We start from the raw sequence: 21,366 nt of genomic DNA, 5'->3' as shown, positions 1-21,366 counted from the left end.
TAAGAAAATGGTAACAGGGACATACGTATCGATAATTACTTTAAATGTAAATGGATTAAATGTGCCAACCAAAAGACATAGACTGGCTGAATGGATACAAAAACAAGACCTGTATATATGCTGTCTACAAGAGACCCACTTGAGACCTAGGGACACATACAGACTGAAAGTGAGGGGATGGAAAAAGATATTCCGTGCAAATGGAAATCTAAAGAAAGCTGGAGTAGCAATTCTCATATCAGACAGAATAGACTTTAAAATAAAGACTATTACAAGAGACAAAGAAGGACACTACATAATGATCAAGGGATGAATCCAAGAAGAAGATATAACAATTGTAAATATGCAACCAACGTAGGAGCACCTCAATACATAACGCAAATACTAACAGCCATAAAAGGGGAAATCGACAGTAACACAATCATAGTACGGGAGTTTAACACCTCACTTTCACCAATGGAAAGATCATCCAAAATGAAAATACATGAGGAGGGGCTTCCCTGGTGGCACAGTGGTTAAGAATCTACCTGCCAATGCAGGGGAATTGAGTTTGAGCCCTGGCCCGGGAAGATCCCACATGCCACGGAGCACCTAAGCCCATGTGCCCAACTACTGAGCCTGTGTTCTAGAGCCCACAAGCCACAACTGCTGAGCCCACAAGCCACAACTACTGAAGCCTGCGCACCTAGAGCCCGTGCTCTGCAACAAGAGAAGCCACCGCAAGGGAGAAGCCTGTGCACCGCAACAAAGAGTAGCCTCCACTTGCCGCAACTAGAGAAGAGCCCGTGCACAGCAATGAAGACCCAACACAGCCAAAAATAAATTAAATAAATAATTTTTTTTTAAAAAAAGAAGAAAAGAAGGAAACACAAGCTTTAAATGACACATTAAACAAGATGAACTTAATTGATATTTATAGGACATTCCATCCAAAAACAACAGAATACACTTTCTTCTCAAGTGCTCATGGAACATTCTCCAGGATAGATCCTATCTTGGGTCACAAATCAAGCCTTGGTAAATTTAAGAAAATTGAAATTGTATCAAGTATCTTTTCCTACCACAACGCGATGAGACTGGATATCGATTATAGGAAAAAAAACTGTAAAAAATACAAACACATGGAGGCTAAACAATACGCTACTAAATAGCCAAGAGACCACTGAAGAAATCAAAGAGGAGATCAAAAAATACCTAGAGACAAATGACAATGAAAACACAATGACTCAAAACCTATGGGATGCAGCAAAAGCCATTCTACGAGGAAAGTTTATAGCTATACAAGCCTACCGCAAGAAACAAGAAAACTCTCAAATGAACAACATAACCTTACACTTAAAGCAGTTAGAGAAAGAACAAAAAAACCCCAAAGTTAGCAGAAGGAAAGAAATCATAAAGATCAGATCAGAAATAAATGAAAAAGAAATGAAGGAAACAGCAGCAAAGATCAATAAAACTAAAAGCTGGTTCTTTGAGAAAATAAACAAAATTGATAAACCACTAGCCAGACTCATCAAGAAAAAAAGGGAGAAGAAGACTCAAATCAAGGGAATTAGAAATGAAAAAGGAGAAGTAACAACTGACACTGCAGAGACACAAAGGATCGTGAGAGATTCCTACAAGCAACTCTGTGCCAATATAATGGACAACCTGGAAGAAATGGAAAAATTCTTAGAAAAGCACAACCTTCTGAGACTGAACCAGGAAGACATAGAAAATATAAACAGATCAATCACAAGCACTGAAACTGAAACTGTGATTAAAAATCTTCCAACAAACAAAAGCCCAGGACCAGATGGCTTCACAGGCAAATTCTATCAAACATTTAGAGAAGAGCTAACACCTATCCTTCTCAAACTCTTCCAAAATATAGCAGAGGGAGGAACACTCCCAAACTCATTCTACGAGGCCACCATCACCCTGATACTAAAACCAGACAAAGATGTCACAAAGAAAGAAAACTACAGGCCGACATCACTGATGAACAGAGATGCAAAAATCCTCAACAAAATACTAGCAAACAGAATCCAACAGCACATTAAACGGATCATACACCATGATCAAGTGGGATTTGTCCCAGGAATGCAAGGATTCTTCAATCTCCGCAAATCAATCAAAGTGATACACCATATTAGCAAATTGAAGAATAAAAACCATATGATCATCTCAATAGATGCAGAAAAAGCTTTGGACAAAGTTCAACACCCATTTATGATAAAGACTCTCCCGAGTAGGCATAGAGGGAACTTTCCTCAACATAATAAAGAACATATATGACAAACCAAGGCTAACATCTTTCTCAATGTTGAAAAACTGAAACCATTTCCACTAAGATCAGGAACAAGGCAAGGATGTCCACTCTCTCCACTGTTATTCAACATAGTTTTGGAAGTTTTAGCCGCAGCAATCAGAGGCGAAGAAGAAATAAAAGGAATCCAAATGGGAAAAGAAGAAGCAAAGCTGTCACTGTTTGCAGATGACATGATACTATATATAGAGAATCCTAAAGATGCTACCAGAAAACTACTAGAGCTAATCAATGAATTTGGTAAAGTAGCAGGATACAAAATTAATGCACAGAAATTTCTTTCATTCCTATACACTAATGATGAAAAATCTGAAAGAGAAATTCAGGATACACTCCCATTTACCATTGCAACAAAAAGAATAAAATACCTAGGAATAAACCTACCTAAGGAGACAAAAGACCTCTATGCAGAAAACTATAAGACACTGATGAAAGAAACTAAAGATGATACAAATAGATGGAGAGATATACCATGTTCTTGGATTGGAAGAATCAGCGTTGTGAAAATGACTGTACTACCCAAAGCAATCTACAGATTTAATGCAATCCCTATCAAACTACCACTGGCATTTTTCACAGAACTAGAGCAAAAAATTTCACAGTTTGTATGGAAACACAAAAGACCTCAAATAGCCAAAGCAATCTTGAGAAAGAAAAACGGAGCTGAAGGAATCAGGCTCCCTGACTTCAGACTATACTACAAAGCTACAGTCATCAAGACGGTATGGTACTGGCACAGAAACAGACATAGAGATCAATAGAACAGGATAGAAAGCCCAGAGATAAACCCATGCACATATGGTCACCTTATCTTTGATAAAGGAGGCAAGAATATACAATGGAGAAAAGACAGTCTCTTCAGTAAGTGGTTCTGGGAAAAGTGGACAGCTACATGTGAAAGAATGAAATTTGAACATTCCCTAACACCATACACAAATATAAAGTCAAAATGGATTAAAGACCTAAATGTAAGGCCAGACACTATAAAACTCTTAGGGGAAAATATAGGCAGAACACTCTATGACGTAAATCACAGCAAGATCCTTTTTGACCCACCTCCCAGAGAAATGGAAATAAAACCAAAAATAAACAAATGGGACCTAATGAAACTTAAAAGCTTTTGCACAGCAAAGGAAACCATAAACAAGACGAAAAGACAACCCTCAGAATGGGAGAAAATATTTGCAAATGAAGCAACTGACAAAGGATTAATCTCCAAAATATACAAGCAGATCATGCAGCTCAATATCATAAAACAAACAACCCAATCCAAAAATGGGCAGAAGACCTAAATAGACATTTCTCCAAAGAAGATATACAGAATGCCAACAAACACATGAAAGGATGCTCAACATCACTAATCATTAGAGAAAAGCAAATCAAAACTACAATGAGGTATCACACTGGTCAGAATGGCCGTCATCAAAAAATCTACAAAGAATAAATGATGGAGAGGGTGTAGAGAAGAGGGAACCCTCTTGCTGGTGGGAATGTAAATTGATACAGCCACTATGGAGAACAGTATGGAGGTTCCTTAAAAAGCTAAAGATAGACTGCCATATGACCCAGCAATCCCACTACTGGGCATATACCCTGAGAAAACCATAATTCAAAAAGAGTCGTGCACCGCAGTGTTCATTGCAGCACTATTTACAATAGCCAGGACATGGCAGCAACCAAAGTGTCCATCGACAGATGAATGGATAAAGGAGATGTGCCACATAAATACAATGGAATATTACTCAGCCATAAAACGAAACGAAATTGAGTTATTTGTAGTGAGGTGGATGGACCTAGAGTCTGTCATACAGAGTGAAGTCAGTCAGAAAGAGAAAAATGCCGTATGCTAACACACATATATGGAATCTAAGAAAAAAAAAAGTCATGAAGAACCTAGGGGTAAGACGGGAATAAAGACACAGACCTACTAGAGCATGGACTTGAGGATATGGGAAGGGGGAAGGGTAAGCTGTGACAAAGTGAGAGAGTGGCATGGACATATACACACTACCAAACGTAAAAGAGATAGCTAGTGGGAAGCAGCCACATAGCACAGGGAGATCAGCTCGGTGCTTTGTGACCACCTGGATGGGTAGGATAGGGCAGGTGGGAGGGAGATGCAAGAAGGAGGGGATATGGGGATATATGTATATGTATAGCTGATTCACTTTGTTATACAGTAGCAACTAACACAACAATGTAAATCAATTATACTCCAATAAAGATGTTAAAAAAAAAAAAAAGGCACCTGGAACAGTTCTTTGCTCAAAAAGATAAAATGTTTTGGGACGATGGAATTATGAAGTTGCCTGGAAAATGGCGGAAAGTAGTGGAATAAAAGGGTGAATACACCGTTCAGTAAAGTTCTTGGCGAAAATGAAAAATGTGTCTTTTATTTTTACTTAAAAACTGTAGGCACTTTTTGGCCAACCCAGTATATTCAGGGTTTGGATATGTGAATATGGTAATGGTGTCATGGAATTGTGAAAAGATCACAAATATGTAAAATAAGCTTATTTCTACTTTTAATCTTTGTTGGTAGAGAGATCTGAGACCATTTATCCTCTACCATTCTCAATAAACTTGTACAAAACAGCCATTTCTATAGGACTACCTCAAAGGGGAATTATGAGGCCCAGTAGGTAAAAGTTCTGTGCAAACCAGAAATCACTGAGCAAAGTATTTTTTGTAACTGTTTTTCAGAAGTTCAAACAGCAAATGCTCAGAAAGTGAATGCTGAAAGAGCAGCATAGACGCAAAGGCACATGTTCAAGGGAGAGAGAGGCAAAGGAAAGCAATTAGTTGGGTTTGGTTGAAAATCAAGTGTGTGAAGGACACTTATAAGGAATAAAGTTCATTTGGAATCTTGAATGGCATGCTAAACAGTTTGCATTCAATTTGGTAGGCAGATATCACTGGGAAGGTTTTGAGTCTGGCTCATGAAGATTAATTTTACAGTACTCTTTGGGGTGGATGTGAAGATATTCTTTTTAGTTATTTAGTAGCTATTGCAAGTGAGGAGGTAATGAAGGCATGAAATACGTGAATGGTGTGTGAGTGAGAGGAAGGGAAGATGGAACGGGTATTGTAGAGCAGACTCAGTGGAACTCACAAGAGTTTGATAGAAAAGGAATGAACCCAAAATTACTAGAACATTTTGAGTAGAAGTGACAGGGAGGATGAAGGTGTCACTGAAAGAAATTGGACACAGAGTACAAAATAGTTTTGAGAAAGAAAACCTTGTTCGGTTTTCCAGCAGGGGTGATGTCCAAGTAGTGACATCTAGCAGAGTTAGACCTGGAGTTTGGGCCAGAATTGTGCGTTTTCATTTAGAACGTTCCCCATTAACAAAATCATGATGCATCTTAGCTGGATGAAGAAATGCGACTGAAAAACAGAATGTTAGGGAATCATTTAGGGGTGGAAAGTTGTAAGAAGAATAAAGTCCATGAAGGAGCTGGGAGGAATCAGAACAGCAGTTGAGATTAAGCATGACTTAAGTGAATTATTCACAGTAACTTGAAAATACTGGGGAGTAACAGGAAATAATATTTTGCAAGTTGAAGTTTCGTATTTCACATTAAGACCTGTAGTTAGTCACTCGCTATCTTCCTAGAAGGAAACCAGTAATCAGAACATTTGCTTACCTTCATGAGCTGACTAATTATTCTCAGTTTTCAGTATCAGAGTCCCTCCAATTTAATTTGCCCCATATTATACATTAGGCAGTGATAAATAGTAAACTGACTTCTGTCAAAGCAAAAAGGTGAAATGGAAAAACTCCTCCTAATTCAGAAATGTCACCAAGGGTGTTAAGATCTAAGTGCATCTGAGACCTAAAGAGATGAGTATGCTCTCTGATTTGTGCTTGCCACCCTCCACAAAGGAAAATTATTCTTTGACTCAGTGTTAAAGCTGCTGTCTGCTGGCCTAACACCATTGGTGACACCATATTTTGAACTAAGGATGAGTCTTTTGAAAAAGTGGTACCCTGTTGAGTACTCTGTGGTCCCGACCCAGATTGATTCCCTACCCCCTTCCACCATGCCCACCTCCTTCTACTAATATAACAAAGGTGGAAATACAATGTTAGTTCTCAGAGATCTACCCACCACACTAATTAGCATGAGAAAACAATAAAAAGGATTACAAAATGGAGGAAGAGATAGGTGCTCTAAAGTGAAATTTGTAGTCGTAAATCTGGAAATTCTGTGTGTAAGTCAATTTAGAGATCATCTGCAATGTCACGTGGAAACCACAATATTTCTGAAAGAGTGAGAAGTGGGCTCCCAATAGGTTACAGCTGTTCATGCTTGTAACTTGGGATTTATGTGACAGAGAAATAAAGATATCAATTAGCTACATACGTTTGGAAAGATAATTTAAAGTATGATTTTGTTAGTAAACATTTTTAATTTGCAGGGCTCTAAAAATGTGTCCTCTACAAACAGATATGTTTGAACATGCACGTGAGTGCTTTCTTCTGTGCAGGGCTGGGAGCGGGAGCTGCCCTGTATAGGACAGTGGCCTTTATGGGCGCCCATTCCTCTGTGCCCACGATGAGAGACCAGTTCTACATGCTAAGGGTCTAAGGAAGAACACAATAGGACCTCAGGGCCTCAGAGTATGGGCCTGAAAAGGACTCAGTGGCACAACTTTATGGATAACTGTGAAAGCTAGTATTATTTCACAGAGAAGGTCAGATTATGGAAGTTACAGGAACAGTTAAGCAGGAACAAAATCTATTTTAGTAAATGTGAGTGGAGGCAACATGAATGGACTAGATAAAAACCATGGATTTGGGTAGGCGGTATTGGATGGGTGTTTTTGACTATAATTAACTAGAACTCTCTCTTTGGGATACGTAAAATATTGCATCAGCTGCTTAATACAGTAGGAAGTATCAGAGACTGGAATTGAGAGATGTAGGTTTTAACTCCAACTGTGTGGTTCGGGGAAGTCATTTAAGATCTCTGGGGTTTAGTCATTCATTTATATATTTATTCAACAGACGTTCACAGCCCCTCGGTCTCCTCTTCTGTAGATTGAGATCGTGTCACTAGAGGCTCTGCAGCGCTCACATGTATCACTGAATAGTGATACCTGCTTAATGAGGGGTTTCATAAAAAGGAGAGCTATGAGCTACTTTTGAAGGATTGGAGGAACGTGGTTTAAATTATGGGAAAAAGGTTGATTTAAACGAGGCAATCAATGGGTACAAAGCCATAGAGCCAGACGAACCCTTCACCCAGGAGAGCCAGAGTCTAGGATTCCTAGAACTGAGTCTGAAGATGAAACAGTAGCAAGACTTGGGAAAAGGTCAAAAGGTGTTGACTCATCAGATGCCTTATGGTGGAGACAGTAAACCTAATACAGAGAACACAGGCAGACACCTCTTCAGTCACCACTCCAGTTTCAGGGAGGTCTAACGAGGTTGGTAAAATGACTAGAGAGCATTGGTAGAAAATGATTTTATTACCAAAAGAAAAAAATTCCTATGACTAAGTTATTTAATTGACCTTTTCATTATTTCCATGTCATGGTGGTAATATCTGACACTATATGGGTTTTTTTTTTTAATGAAATAGAGAAAGGTAACATTAGTTTTACTTTTTCCATTCCCAAATGTAACATTAACATATATCTCTTCACTGCCCTCCTTTTTTCCATTTGTTTCTTTTTCTCTCTCTCTTGTTTTGTAAACCCTCTACCTGCATGAACTCCCCAATGCCCTTCAGAGTGAACAAAACAGCTGCTTCTGTAAGCACCACAAAATAGTCCCCATTATTTTAAGTTTGAAAATGCCAGAGAAACATTAAGTGAAATCCACCACACTCTTCTTACAACACATTTGACCTCTAGTTATGTTAAGAGCTTCATCCTCCAATGCTTTTAATTCTAATTCTTGCAGAGATGAAATTCACTGCTTGAATTGTAAGAGTGAGTCTCATTAAGGCTAAAAAGCAGTGACCCAGATAGCATAATGGATTAATATGGTGTCCTTGCAACTTTAGAGCTTTACTTTCAAATCGGGCTGTGTAGTCAAATCATTTCAATAGTCAGTTAATCAGTTGGTTAATACAAGCCTGTAAATGTTCTGAGTCGGAGGTTCGTAGATCATTTGGCCAGTACTAGCCTATATAGAAGTAAACTGAGAACCATAGTATGCTTAACTTTCAAAACCTTTTTTAAATGATGAGAATCAAAGAAATAGAGTTTCATGAATTACTGTGAATGCTGTAATCACTAATAATTATATAATATTGACACGCTAATAAGCATCAACATTTTGAAACTTACACCAGAAATAGCTGTTAATGCTCTATGTTTGCATTTCGTTGTAGTGTAAAGAAGGACTGTAAATATAATCAACCAGGTCTTGAGTAATGAAATGTGATGTTGACTGAATTCTCAAATTCAGGGTGGTATATACTGTTAGGATTATCCTACTCTGAGGGACGGGGTGGAAATGTGTATAGTTTAGCAGGACATCCTAACGGATTTTTAAAGCCTAGGGAATTTTAAAAATTTTTTCCAGAAACACGTTTTGTGAAAAATTATTCCTCTGCATTTTTTTTTACAGATGCAAGATATACGGAGCCCAGAAGGAAGTCAGTATAGCTCCCATCCTCAGATGGCAGCCATGAGACCAAGGGGTCAGCCTGCAGAGCTCAGGCAGCAGCCAGGCATGATGCAGCATGGCCAGCTCACCACCATCAACCAATCACAGCTAAGTGCTCAGCTTGGATTGAACATGGGGGGAAGCAGTGTCCCCCACAACTCGCCATCTCCTCCCGGAAGCAAGTCTGCAACTCCTTCACCGTCCAGCTCAGTGCATGAGGATGAAGGCGATGATACCTCTAAGGTATGACTAGGTTATTTTGGGGACCAATAGGAAAGGCTTGCTGCCTAAAAAAACGATTGACTGGCACTTCCCTTGACCTATGGTGGATGCAAGTTATATCGTCCAAATGAGAAACGTTGTCCAATTGCATTTTTAAGTTCCTAACAAATCCTCTCAGTGCAAATGTATTAAACATAAAAGTAGGGTTTGCACCCACACAGTGTAGGGTCTGCATAGTGAGTAAGGGAGAATAAATAATCTTGTAGGACTCAGTGTCCAAAATCAAGCTTAATTCACCACTCATTCCAAAACATCTTTCAATTTAACCACTTTATTTTAAGAAGGCAGCATCCCAGGGATATAATGATGGTGCTGTGTGTGTGTGTGTGTGTGTGTGTGTGTGTGTGTGTGTGTTATGGTTAGAGGAATCCTTTGAGATCATCTTATCCAAACATTTCATATTTAGGGGACTTGCCTGGTGGCGCAGTGGTTAAGAATCCGCCTGCCAGTGCAGGGGACACGGGTTCGAGCCCTGGTCCGGGAAGATCCCGCATGCCGCGGAGCAACTAAGCCCGTGCGCCACAACTACTGAGCCTGCGCTCTAGAGCCCACAAGCCACAATGACTGAGCCCGCATGCCACAACTACTGCAGGCCGTGTGCCTAGAGCCCGTGCTCCGCAACAAAGAGAAGCCACCGCAATGAGAAGCCTGTTCACCGCAACAAAGAGTAGACCCCGCACGCCTCAACTAGAGAAAGCCCGCGCGCAGCAACGAAGACCCAACACAGCCAAAAAATAAATTTATTTATTTATTTTTAAAAAAAATTTTCATATTTAGGATGAAGAAAAGAAGGGCCAGAGATATTAGATGATTCCCTTCCAGAAGAAGGAGCCTAGGTGTTTCATTACCTATCTCTTGTTAACCCCGGGCCAGTATGGTTGTCTGTCTGTCTATCTGCATCACCTTAAGTTATCTGTATAAAAAAGGTGGGTCTTAATTGTCCTTATTTTACAAAATTAGCTACAAAAGGTAGTTAGTTCTTTAAAGTATTCAAGGCAGCCTTTTCAAATGACTGCATCATAACCAAGTACACTCTCAGTCAAGAACATCGAAATCATCTTTTTATTGCCTTGGTTATCAGTCAGGCATCTTCCAAATTTGTCCCAGTGAGAAGGACCCTTTCCTGGTTACTGTGAAAAACACTGGCGGCTACATGCATACTTCATATTCCTCCTCTTTGTTTAATGTCACTAATGAATTGTCACTTGTGTCAGCCCTTTGTTTTCTTTTCACTTTGTGCGAATTTTGTTTTGGGGAGACAAATGGCAATACTGTGGGATTCTGATCTACGTGGTTAACTTAACAATAGCTAGCTACACTAATCTTTTAACAATCCAGATAGTGACACATAGATTTATTTAGCCTGATGACAAAGGCAAGGCTGCTATATTGGCTATATTTTATTATTTTCAGTATTCTTGAAGCTCTGGCATGTAGGCCCTTAATCCTGGAAACTCTACCAGGGTAGCTAATTCCTAGAGGTAGTGAATGACTCCCCTGGGAGCGCATCTTTGATAAACACACCAACCAATCCAGAGCCCACACCCCAGTCATCTCATTTATCAAACTCTCACACACCATGCCAGTACTCCCCGCAGAGTTTCCCCCCAGGGCTAGGTACCACCTCTAGAGCCAACCCCACTGAAACTGTTCAAACATTCCAGTCCTGAGCTTACTCAGTATACCTACCCTGCCTCGCCCCTTCCTTCCCACAAAAACCCCAGTAAAGGCTCTGGGCACGCTCTGCCCTCTCCCATCTCTGCCTCCTGACCACCCTGCACGCCATGCTGGGCCTCCTGTTTCTAGGTTTGTGTGAGTGTAAACTTCATTCATTTCCACGTCTGCTGTCTACCATCCCTGATGAAAACAAATCCCAGGTACATTTCAGGACAGCTGCACAGCTAGATATCAGCGCCCCTCTACCTGCACAGTCTCTCCCTGTCAGTGAGCCAGCCTCTCAAGAGGGAAAGTAAAAAAGGAGGGGGGAGACTAATTGATATTACATAAAGAATGTATTGGGCTAGTAGCAGCCTAACCTTTGGCTGATCGCTTAGAGGGCAAAAAAGTTTTTAAGAAAATCTATATTATTCTAACGGTGTCTCCAGCTAATGAGCACCTGGATCTAAGTGTGAACACCAGGAATCTGTTTGTGGCCAGTGATTTAGATATCAAATTATGCGTGGATAATTCAAGTTAAATTTCTAAACACAGATGTTAAGTACTATATTGCAAGGGGAAAAATTAATGTTCTACTCATAGTAAAGATCAATTTGTGCATCTGGATTATATCTTTATCAGTATTCACTGCTGACATTTCAGGAAATTAATGCAAAATTAGCATCTTCTGACAGTAAATTTTATGCAAGATTATTCTTACTTACAATAGCATTTTCCAGACTCTTCAATTTATATGAGTAGCAGACTGAGTAGAAACCAGAAATTCATAGAATTAATATTGACAGGTTCTGCCATTTTCTATTGATGCATAAGGTCCATATCTTACAATTTTGCTGAGGTATGAATTTGTATGTTATGAGTTTCCAGGCTAGTATGAAACTTTGCCAGTGAGTATCCTACCCAATCACTTAACATCCATATCTCAAAGTAATGTATAGCTTCTTATTAATGATCACATAAGCATTATATAGTGGAATTTATATTCCATAGTCATATAGTCTTGAATAAGCTATGTGTGAAGGCCTATGGGTGGATTTCTCAAGAATGCCCTCATTAAAATGACTTTTTGTCTACACAAATATTCTCAAATTTATGTTGAGTTTAAGTGCATTTTCCATCTCAAAATCCATCCTCCCATTCCAGCTCTACGCGCTGTCCTTCACCTTCTCTCCAGTACAAAATTCTCCTGCCCATTTATTCAACTTATGTTTATTAAACGGCTAAAAAAAGTCCTCTGATGAAAATGCTCAGGCATTCTTCATCACAGCTAATGATTAAACTGGAATTTTCCTTTATGTATGAGCAGGATTTATGTGGACTGTTGTACTGCAGCAGCTCCAGTTAAAAGTGAAGTAACGTTAAGTCAAAAGGTTCATTTAAATCATTTCCAACGAGATCTAAAAAAAGAATATTTAGTCTCACAGCTGAAAAAGAAGGCTTTAAACCTTCCCTCTTGATACTTTGTGCTCTCTTAAGCAATTGCATATTAATTCCAGTTTATCTAATTGAACAAGTAAATGAAATAACTTTGTTTTGACAGAGAGAAATATTGTAAATACATCCGTAAAATAAATTATCACCTTATAAACACTCCTTACGGTTCTGATTGCTCTGGAGCTGTGTTGACAGCCTGAAGTCATAAACTAGACATGCAGTCAAACATCAAAGAAATACAAACTCGGGTAGCTTGTGGTTCTAAGCCTGTAATCCAATGTGTGTAATATAACAGACACTTTAAGACACTTAAAGTATCTGGCATTACAACTGTATTTTTAGCACAGTTTTCCCTTTAAGGAAATTATGGGCTAAGAATCACAAGATATGTTTTTCCATCCTTTTACTTTCAGCTTCTCTGCTGAAAGTCTTCTTTTTATATGTGTCTCTTGTCAGTGGTATATAGTTAAATTTTTACTTTCAAATGAAAGTGACTTCATTTACATTCATATAAATACTAAAATATTTGAGTTTATTTCTCATTTCAGTATTGATATGTTGCTTTCTAGTTGTCCCACATGTGTCTATGTTTCTTGTCTCTTTCTTACCTTCCTTAAGATTGTTCTTACTTTTCTCATTCCAAAATTTCCCATTTTAAGGCTGGAAATTTTATAATCTTTCTCTTTATTTAGTAACTACTCCTGACACACAAATGCGTGAAAGTCTAACATTGATCAATATCTTTACCCTTCTTAAATTACTGTAACTCCAAACACCCTCCTTTCAATTTATACTAGAGCAGTTATTGCTGTTGTTTATCTTAATTATCATTTAAATTATAATTTATCTTAAATTTAAATTAAATGTAATTTTATGAACTCCATGAAATACTATTTTTATTGTCTTTATAGTCTTTTTTCTTTAGCTTTATTCACACGTAAAGTTTGTCATCTGACGTCATTTTCCCTATGGCTTTAAAATTTTCTCTCATGAGGATCTATTGGGAACATGATTACCTTAAAAAGTACTTCCACTAGGAAAAGAATTTTAGATTGACAGTGATTCTCTATTATCATTTTGAAGACAATATATTACTCCATTGAATCCTGATTTTCAGTATTGCTTTTGAGAATTCTGCTGCCTCACTGTCTTCCCTTTGAAAGTAATCTGCCTCTGTTCTCTGACTAGTTTTAAGATCGTCTCTTGCCTTCGGTGTCCTGCAGCATCATTGTGTAGTACGTGGGTTCCTTTAAATTTATCCCAAATTTAAATATTTCTGTTTTTCATCAGTTCTGGGTGTTTTCCAGAAATTTCCTCTACCCTATTGTTACTCCTTTCTCATTCTGTAATTCTGATAAGATAAATGCTAGACTTCCTCATCCTATCCTCCATGACTCTTTTCTTTCATATTTTCTGTTTCCTTCTTGCTGTGTATTACATTCTGATTAATTTATTTATATCCATTTCCCAGTTTGTAATTCAATTTTCAGCTATATCAAATCTGAAATTAAAGCTGATATATTGAGGTTTTAATTTCAATTATTTTATATTTCCAGTTTTATTTGGTTCTTTCTCAAATCTGTTTGGACTTTTTTTGTTTGTTTTTTTAGTTGCTTCCTCTTTATCCATAGATTGAATCTCTTTTGTTCTTTAAGCTAATTCCAATATGTGACACCTTTTGGGGTCTGATTCTGTTGTTTATTGTTGCTGCTGCTCTTGGTTTTACTGCCTTGTTTCATTTTGCTTTTTTGCTTTTAGAATAGCAGCTGATATTCATTAGAACTTTATAAGAATTCTGTTAGACCTGGTTGGAAAGTGGACTCCTTTAAGGATGATTTGTGTTTGCTTCTGCCAAGCATCCCAAGCATATTGGACCATTACAATCTAGAACCGCTTTGGGCTTAAAGTTTTTCAGACCACTCGAGTAGTATGCATCCAGGGTATAAATCCTTACAAAAGCTGGCTTCTGTTTGTGAATTATCACAAAAGATATTCCTCCCCTCTCATTCAGAATCGTCCTTGCAGGTCTCGGGAGGGAACATGCAAGGGAGATCATTTTATTTCACCCTGCACTGAAAGTCTAATTCTTTTGTGTCCTGACTTTTAATAGGAAGGCTCCCATTAAACATCCCACTGTTTTTGGTCAGCCATGGGCTTTGTCTTCTATCTGCTATGACTTTGACTCAATTTCACCAGGTTCAGCGGCTGTCTTCAAGATGAAAGCTGGCTCCAGTACTCTGCTTACTTCTCTGGGTTCCTGCTTTTGCTTACTTTTTTTTGCTTTTAAGAGTTTCTTAGAATTTGCTAGTTCATCACTGCATGTACATTACCATACTGGACACAAAGAGAAGGGATTTTTTTCTCAAAAAATATAGGGTGTCACTAGAGCAACAATTAAATAAGCCTTTAGAAAAGTACTTGTTATTTACCACCGTTCTGAAGGCTAGAAGATTCCTGGAATAAAATAAAAATGATAAGCAGACAGGTTTCTATAAACATGAAGTGAAATCAAGCAATGTTGGTACCCAATGTCTGGTCACACTGTCTAACATTAGGACAGAATATTTAAAATTGGGAGTTTAAAGTCTGGTATTTTCCACGTTGAACTGTATTTTATTACACAGTTGTTAAACACTTCACATGATATAATATGCATGATACTTTTAAGAATTTCTTAAAAGTATCCCAGCAACTAATATGTACTTGTTTATCAAAAATAAAGTATCCTATCGGTTAAGGCTGAACTTAGCAAAGTAGTTCTGGGGAAAATAGTAAAATTCAGTCGAGCAGCCAGTTAGTACTCGACTCCAAATAACGGTTCCTAAAATCCATTTAAGTAATTAAATTATACTGGGATATAGTATTTTCAAGGTGTATATGTTCTCAGATGATTCATACTCTGGATAATCGAGCATACTTGATTAAGTCATGGAATAAAACTCAAGTGAGGCTACACGTAGGCACCTGGCATTTTATTCACTGGGACCATATATTGATAGCTTGTGCATTCTGTGTAAGGCAGGAGAAACCCTCAGTCAAAAATAATAAGAAGTAAACATATTGCCCTAGACAGGCAAATTTAGAAAAGACCAAATGAATCTAACAAAATTGATAAACATAACTAACAGGTGTATATAATTACAATCAAATCTTTTCTTCACTTTAAAGTGATTTTTCTGGACAGTAGCCCAAATTTCTTACCTTATATAAGGCCACTGAGTATTTTTGCTAACCTCATCCTAAAACTAAACTCAGTTATCTTTGGCAGAATCCAGGATCCTTAAAAATGAATTTATTTTACAAACTGTGGTACCGATACAATGCCTTGCACTTGTGAATCATCTCAAGAGTATACCATTTTATATGTGGTTTTCTATAATTGATGTTTTGAGTCATTAAATGTACTGTTATTATTAATGATAATAATAAACCCGATTGTAAAATGAAAGAGGTATTACAACCTTGCTGATTTCACAGTAACTAGATGACTTACTTTCCATGCTTATTTGAAGTTATTCTCATAAGGGGATTTTAGATGGCATAGTTTAGAAAGAAAAGAGAGAATGAATTTAAGTAGCAGAATTTTTCACTTACAGAAACAGTACCATCACAAAAAGTGCTGTGATATGCCCTGTTACTATGGTGAAGATTTTATAATATTTACTTTACATGATAAGAGTTATAAGTGGAGTTCTGTGTTGTTTGTTCAGCCTATTATGCAGATGGTGCTTGATTAAAATCTATTTTAAACTACAGCCATCACTGCAAGTTAGTGTGCATTAAACAGCTTTCCCAGCTCCATTAAAGGCTTTGGGACTGTGGCAGTTTATTTTTAATATGCTTATAGACGTTTCTAACTTCTCCAGGGACATTTCAACATCAGTGATTCTCTTTCCTTGAGACTCTTAACTCCAGTACTCTGTATTCTTAAGAAGTGTTCTCTAAGTAGCACCATTAACACATTACTTTTTTAAAGTGAAAAATTATTGTTTTCTTGTGATTAATAAGTTAAATACATCACTATAATTAAGCAATAAGACATGACAGGAGGTGGATTACCAGAAGCATAAGGACACCCCCTAGGGATTTGGGAAATACATCTATGTCTACAAGTCAGTTACATGAAGCGCATGTCTCTGTGTAAAGCACATGTGAGAGCAGTATCTTTATGTATTTGTGTGTGTATTTGTTTATTCATGAGTGCTTAAATTGAATATGAAATAAGCCTGTGGGTGATCAAGATTACAGTTAAAGCCTCAAACCAGACATGTTCTTAGTTGCTATGATTTTCATACAACTTTAAAATTTTTTTTATAGAATGGGGTAGGACTCAAGAATTTGCATTTTTTTAAATTAATTAATTAATTTATTTTTTGGCTGTGTTGGGTCTTCGTTTCTGTGCGAGGGCTTTCTCTGGTTGTGGCGAGCGGGGGCCAGTCTTCATCGCGGTGCGTGGGCCTCTCACTATCGCGGCCTCTCTTACTGCGGAGCACAGGCTCCAGGCGCGCAGGCTCAGTAGTTGTGGCTCACGGGCCTAGTTGCTCCGCGGCATGTGGGATCCTCCCGGACCAGGGCATGAACCCGTATCCCCTGCATCGGCAGGCAGACTCTCAACCACTGCGCCACCAGGGAAGCCCTCATACAACTTTTATATGTGTCTCAAATGTCCTTTTCCTTGTCATTCTAAGCCTCTGCCCACTGCTGTATAATACAGGGGTGGAAATGTGTGATGATCCGCTGCATGTAAGACTCCGAACGGATGCTGTGAGCATGGAAAGATTAACGGAACCTTGTCCTTACTCTCAATGTGCTCATCATTGTGGCGAGTTTATATTTTTGCATTATATGGTTTCTTCTGTATTGTAAAGATTATGACGTTGGAATTAAATTTAACTCTTCAGTCTTAGAACCCTAGTAACTCTAGAAATGTTATACACTAAAACAATGTCCAGTACACAATGCTCTCCACAAGTCCTGTATGACTGTGTACATTTAAATTTGACTAATTAAAATTAAATAAATAAAAAATGCATTTCCTCAGTTGCTCCAGCACAACATTCTCCATAGCCACGTGTGGCTAGTGGCTACCCTTTCAAACAGTGCAGAGAACATTTCTATCTTTCCAGAAAATTCCATAAGATAGTGCTGCTCTAGACTGCAGAAGTCAGGGTCTCTTAGAAAATTAGGACATAAAATTATAAGCTTTCATTCCTCTAAGTAAGAATTCAGGATCCAGACAACACTCAAAATTAAGATCCAGGCACGTATTACAAATCCATTTAGCTAATTTCCTCACCACAGTCGTATTTATCATCATTGTGTTCATTCCAAAGAGCTGATGGTCAGAAAGGCCAGGTGTCTTTCAAGATACAATCCATTCCTGGCGTGTAAGAGGATCCAAATTATAGCCACATTTCTTTCTTTAGGGAGGCTTTGTATATGAGATATGATCATGTGGTTTTCAAATATGTGATGAAACTACTGCCAGATAGTAGGCCTGACAAATTCCCAGTTCATTATACGGACTGTAAAATAGCAGCTCATTTCTGTACCTTCCCAAACATAGGCAAAATGCAAAATAAAAAATGAGACCCTCACACATCAGGAGGCAACGCCCAGTGTTCACGTGGCAGACAGCTTTCACTTCACAGAGCACTGCCCACCTGCATGGGTGCATTAGACATCAGACCAAAACAAGGAATTTGTATCCCGTTATTGCATCCTAAAAGCAAAGACATTGTACATATCCAGTAAGTCTTTGTACAAGGAACACTGAGCAGTATCACAGTGATTCCCTTCAAAGCACATTTTATTTTTAAAAACTCTTTCATACATAATTTTTATTTTCATTGTTACCTCTTACATCAGCTTTTGGTGAAAGGGCATTATCTTAAACCATAGTTCAGTTCTATGAAGGCAGTTTTATAAGTGGTCAGAATATTATGAACCAAGAATATAGGAACAAGCCAGGAAAATAAGGGAAGCCTCCAGAAAACCAACCAAATTGATTGGCTGCATGGAATTGTTTAGAGATTCCTATAGGGTTCCTCTACGTGGCCTCAAAACAGTAATTTGTGGTTTTCATACACTTGATACTTAGAGCTTCTCACTGGCAGTAACAGGTCCTCCTGCTTCTGCAGAGCATCCCTAGAAAGAAGGGCCACGTTGCCCAGCAGGAGGATAACTGTCCTTTCTGTTATCACAGGGCATCACGTATCCAGTAGATCGCACCATGTTGTCCAATCCCAATTTAAAAAGAAAGGAAGCATAAAGCTTATCAGTTCAAACACAATTTTGGACAATGGAATTGGAAACTATTTAAATTATTTGGGAAAATCTTTTAATAAAAATATTTGCAGTGAATCATAGGAAATTTATCTCTACAACTGACATTTGATTATTTTCTACAAAGACAGATATAATCTGCAATCATGGAGATTTTAATGTTTCAGATCACTAATTTTTCAATTAAAATTTAAAAGGAGTCCAGGTAAATATTCCCTATGGAGGACCACTCATTTCCTTACACTTTGTTACCTTTGTCTAAATATTCCCAATCCTTGATGAAATATGACCTCCAATGTCACGATCCCTTCATTTTTAATATTCTTCATTGTGGTCTTCCTTGAATCCTTTTTATTTTTCTTCTTGATATTTTGTTATTTGGAATATAGGAATAGTTATGTTTAGAAAATTTGGAAAGTATAAAAAAAAATAAAGAAGATAAAGATGTCAAAATAGCAATTGTTTCTGTGCTCAGAATTCAGAGGAAAAGAACTTGACACTCATCCACCCGCAAATGGTAATGGAAACCCTGCGTCTTAAGACATTCCTAAGTACAAACTCACAAGAGAAGACAGTCTACAGAAAAAAAAAAGAAAGAAAAGAAAAGGAAAAAAACATCAGGAACACTACCATTTAATGGCCAGGTGGAGAGGATGGGCCTAGAAATGATTCTGGAAACAGTGAGGACACCGAGGTAGGCATGAAACCCAGAGACCGTGATGTCATGGAGCCCTTGGCAGAGACAGGACACTCCCATGAGAAAGCAGGTCAGGGGAAGAGTAAAAAGCCCACTGGGTTTATCAGCGTGGTCCTTGGCGACCTTACTGAAAGCTAAGCAATGGGGAGGTACAGTGAGTTGCCGAAGCTGCCTGCAGCCAGCACAACCACGTGGAGGGGTCTGGCTGTGAAGAGAAGGAAGATGGCTCTGTGTAGCCTTGGGGCAAAGAGAAAGTTGGCTTGTTTGTTGCCTGTCTGAAATAGTTAAAGGGCAGTTGGAGGAGTAGAGTTAAGGGTGACTGAGACCAGTGTCTCCTGCTCCTAGACTTTCTCATTTAATCAGTATAGAGCTAAAGCCTGGACATGAGGGTGTTATTTAAGTTTCCCAGGTGATTCTAACATTCACCCATTGAGAATGACCATTCTAGGTCATATTTGCCTACATGTTTAGTTTAGAGCCGTTACACCAGTTTGCCCAGTATCAACTCAGCCCAGTCCCAGCATCCTTGTCCTTTGGCAGATTTACCTGAGGACCAGTCATTTGACAGGATCACCTCAAACCCATCCTGGGGAAGTTATCTTCTAGTGTTAATCTACGTTAGCTTGTCAGCTCAGTTCAGAGCATCCTGTCCCCATGGGGTTGTTCAGTCTGCTTCAGTAGACAGTTTCAAAATGATAATCTTTTAAATAACTTTCTCACTAAAGCCAAAGCCGAAGAATTCACTTAGTTTTTTTTTCCTGTCTCTGTTTGGTTCCCAAGGCATATCTTTTAAACCAAGACCATATGGCATCACAAATTAGTGTTAAGGTCATTTCTTTCCATTCATTCAGTAAAAAGTTACTACTATGTCATAATTAACATCTGAATATCATTTGAAAGTTTTAAACATATTTATATGTATATATCATCTCAGTAATCACAAAATGGCACTGCACCTGGTTTGCACTAGAGGAAATGGAGGCTCAGAGAAATTATGTAACTTGCCAAGATTTCACAGCTAAAAATAGTAAAGGAGGACATGAGTGTGGATCCTCTGATGTCACATCGACTGGCCTCTCAGGAGATCATGCTTCATCTCCAATGGTGGGAGTTACTTTACACATACTACTCTGCCTGGCGATTCATCTGAATAAGATACATATTACATTGTTTGCCAAGAAGAAAAAAGCAACAACAGTCATAATAAGAGAAGGTGAGGTTGCAGAACCTCCTGATAATGGTGACTTCCTCAGGAGACAGTGTACGGGGCCCTTTGTGCTGGTGGGAGAGGCGTGTGGAAAGAGGGTTCCTTCCGAGACAACAGTACTTGATACTCATGTAGATTCATATAATTTTAGAGCTAGAAAGAAATCGTAGCCCAAATCTCTCATTCTATAGAGGTGGATAAAGTGACATCACATATAATTAGTATCAAAGTTCAAATGCAGATGTCTTAAATATCAATACATTGTGGGGGTTCTTCCCACTTGCATCATAATAACAATTCAGATTATCCAAATATTCATACTCAAGGAAAAATGGGAGAAAATGGAATCTATCCTGAAACTGAATATTAAAGCTGTTCTAGAAATGTCTAGATTTGAGGATCTAGTTTACAGATCCAATATGGTAGAGACTAGCTGCATGTAGCTCTTTCAATGTAAGGCAATTAAAATTATATAAAATATAAAATTTTGTTTCTTATTCCTGCTAGCTGCATTTCACATACTCATTAGTTACATGTAACTAGTGGCTACCATATTGAATAGTGCAGATTTTAGAACTGTACCCCCATTGCAGAAACTTCTGTTGGACATCGCTGATCTAGGGTCTAGATTATGCCATTCTCCACGCCATGAGCATTGCTAGGCTTTCCCAGCAGCATTCCGTAGACCTAAGTGCAACACTAAAAGCCATTCAACTTTATTCATTGGACATGTTGCCCACTATTGTTTAAAAATCATAAGTAGGGGGCTTCCCTGGTGGCGCAGTGGTCGAGAGTCCGCCTGCCAATGCAGGGGACACGGGTTCGTGCCCCGGTCCGGGAAGGTCCCACATGCC

General features: G+C 38.4%; 1 protein-coding gene across 1 annotated transcript in view; it reads left to right on the top strand.

The window, feature by feature from the left end:
• The window catches only part of TOX (thymocyte selection associated high mobility group box), a 304,689-nt gene that overhangs the window by 248,680 nt on the left and 34,643 nt on the right, over positions 1-21,366 (top strand). Inside the window, exon 4 of the mRNA XM_007464057.1 lies at positions 8,892-9,173. Coding sequence (XP_007464119.1) covers positions 8,892-9,173 — 282 coding nt within the window. The remainder of the gene's footprint in view (positions 1-8,891; positions 9,174-21,366) is intronic.

Source organism: Lipotes vexillifer, unplaced genomic scaffold, assembly GCF_000442215.2.
Source record: "Lipotes vexillifer unplaced genomic scaffold, Lipotes_vexillifer_v1.1 scaffold69, whole genome shotgun sequence".
Classification (NCBI taxonomy): domain Eukaryota; kingdom Metazoa; phylum Chordata; class Mammalia; order Artiodactyla; family Lipotidae; genus Lipotes; species Lipotes vexillifer.
Note: the sequence above shows the minus strand (reverse complement) of the source record. Positions and strands in the feature narration are given on the sequence as shown.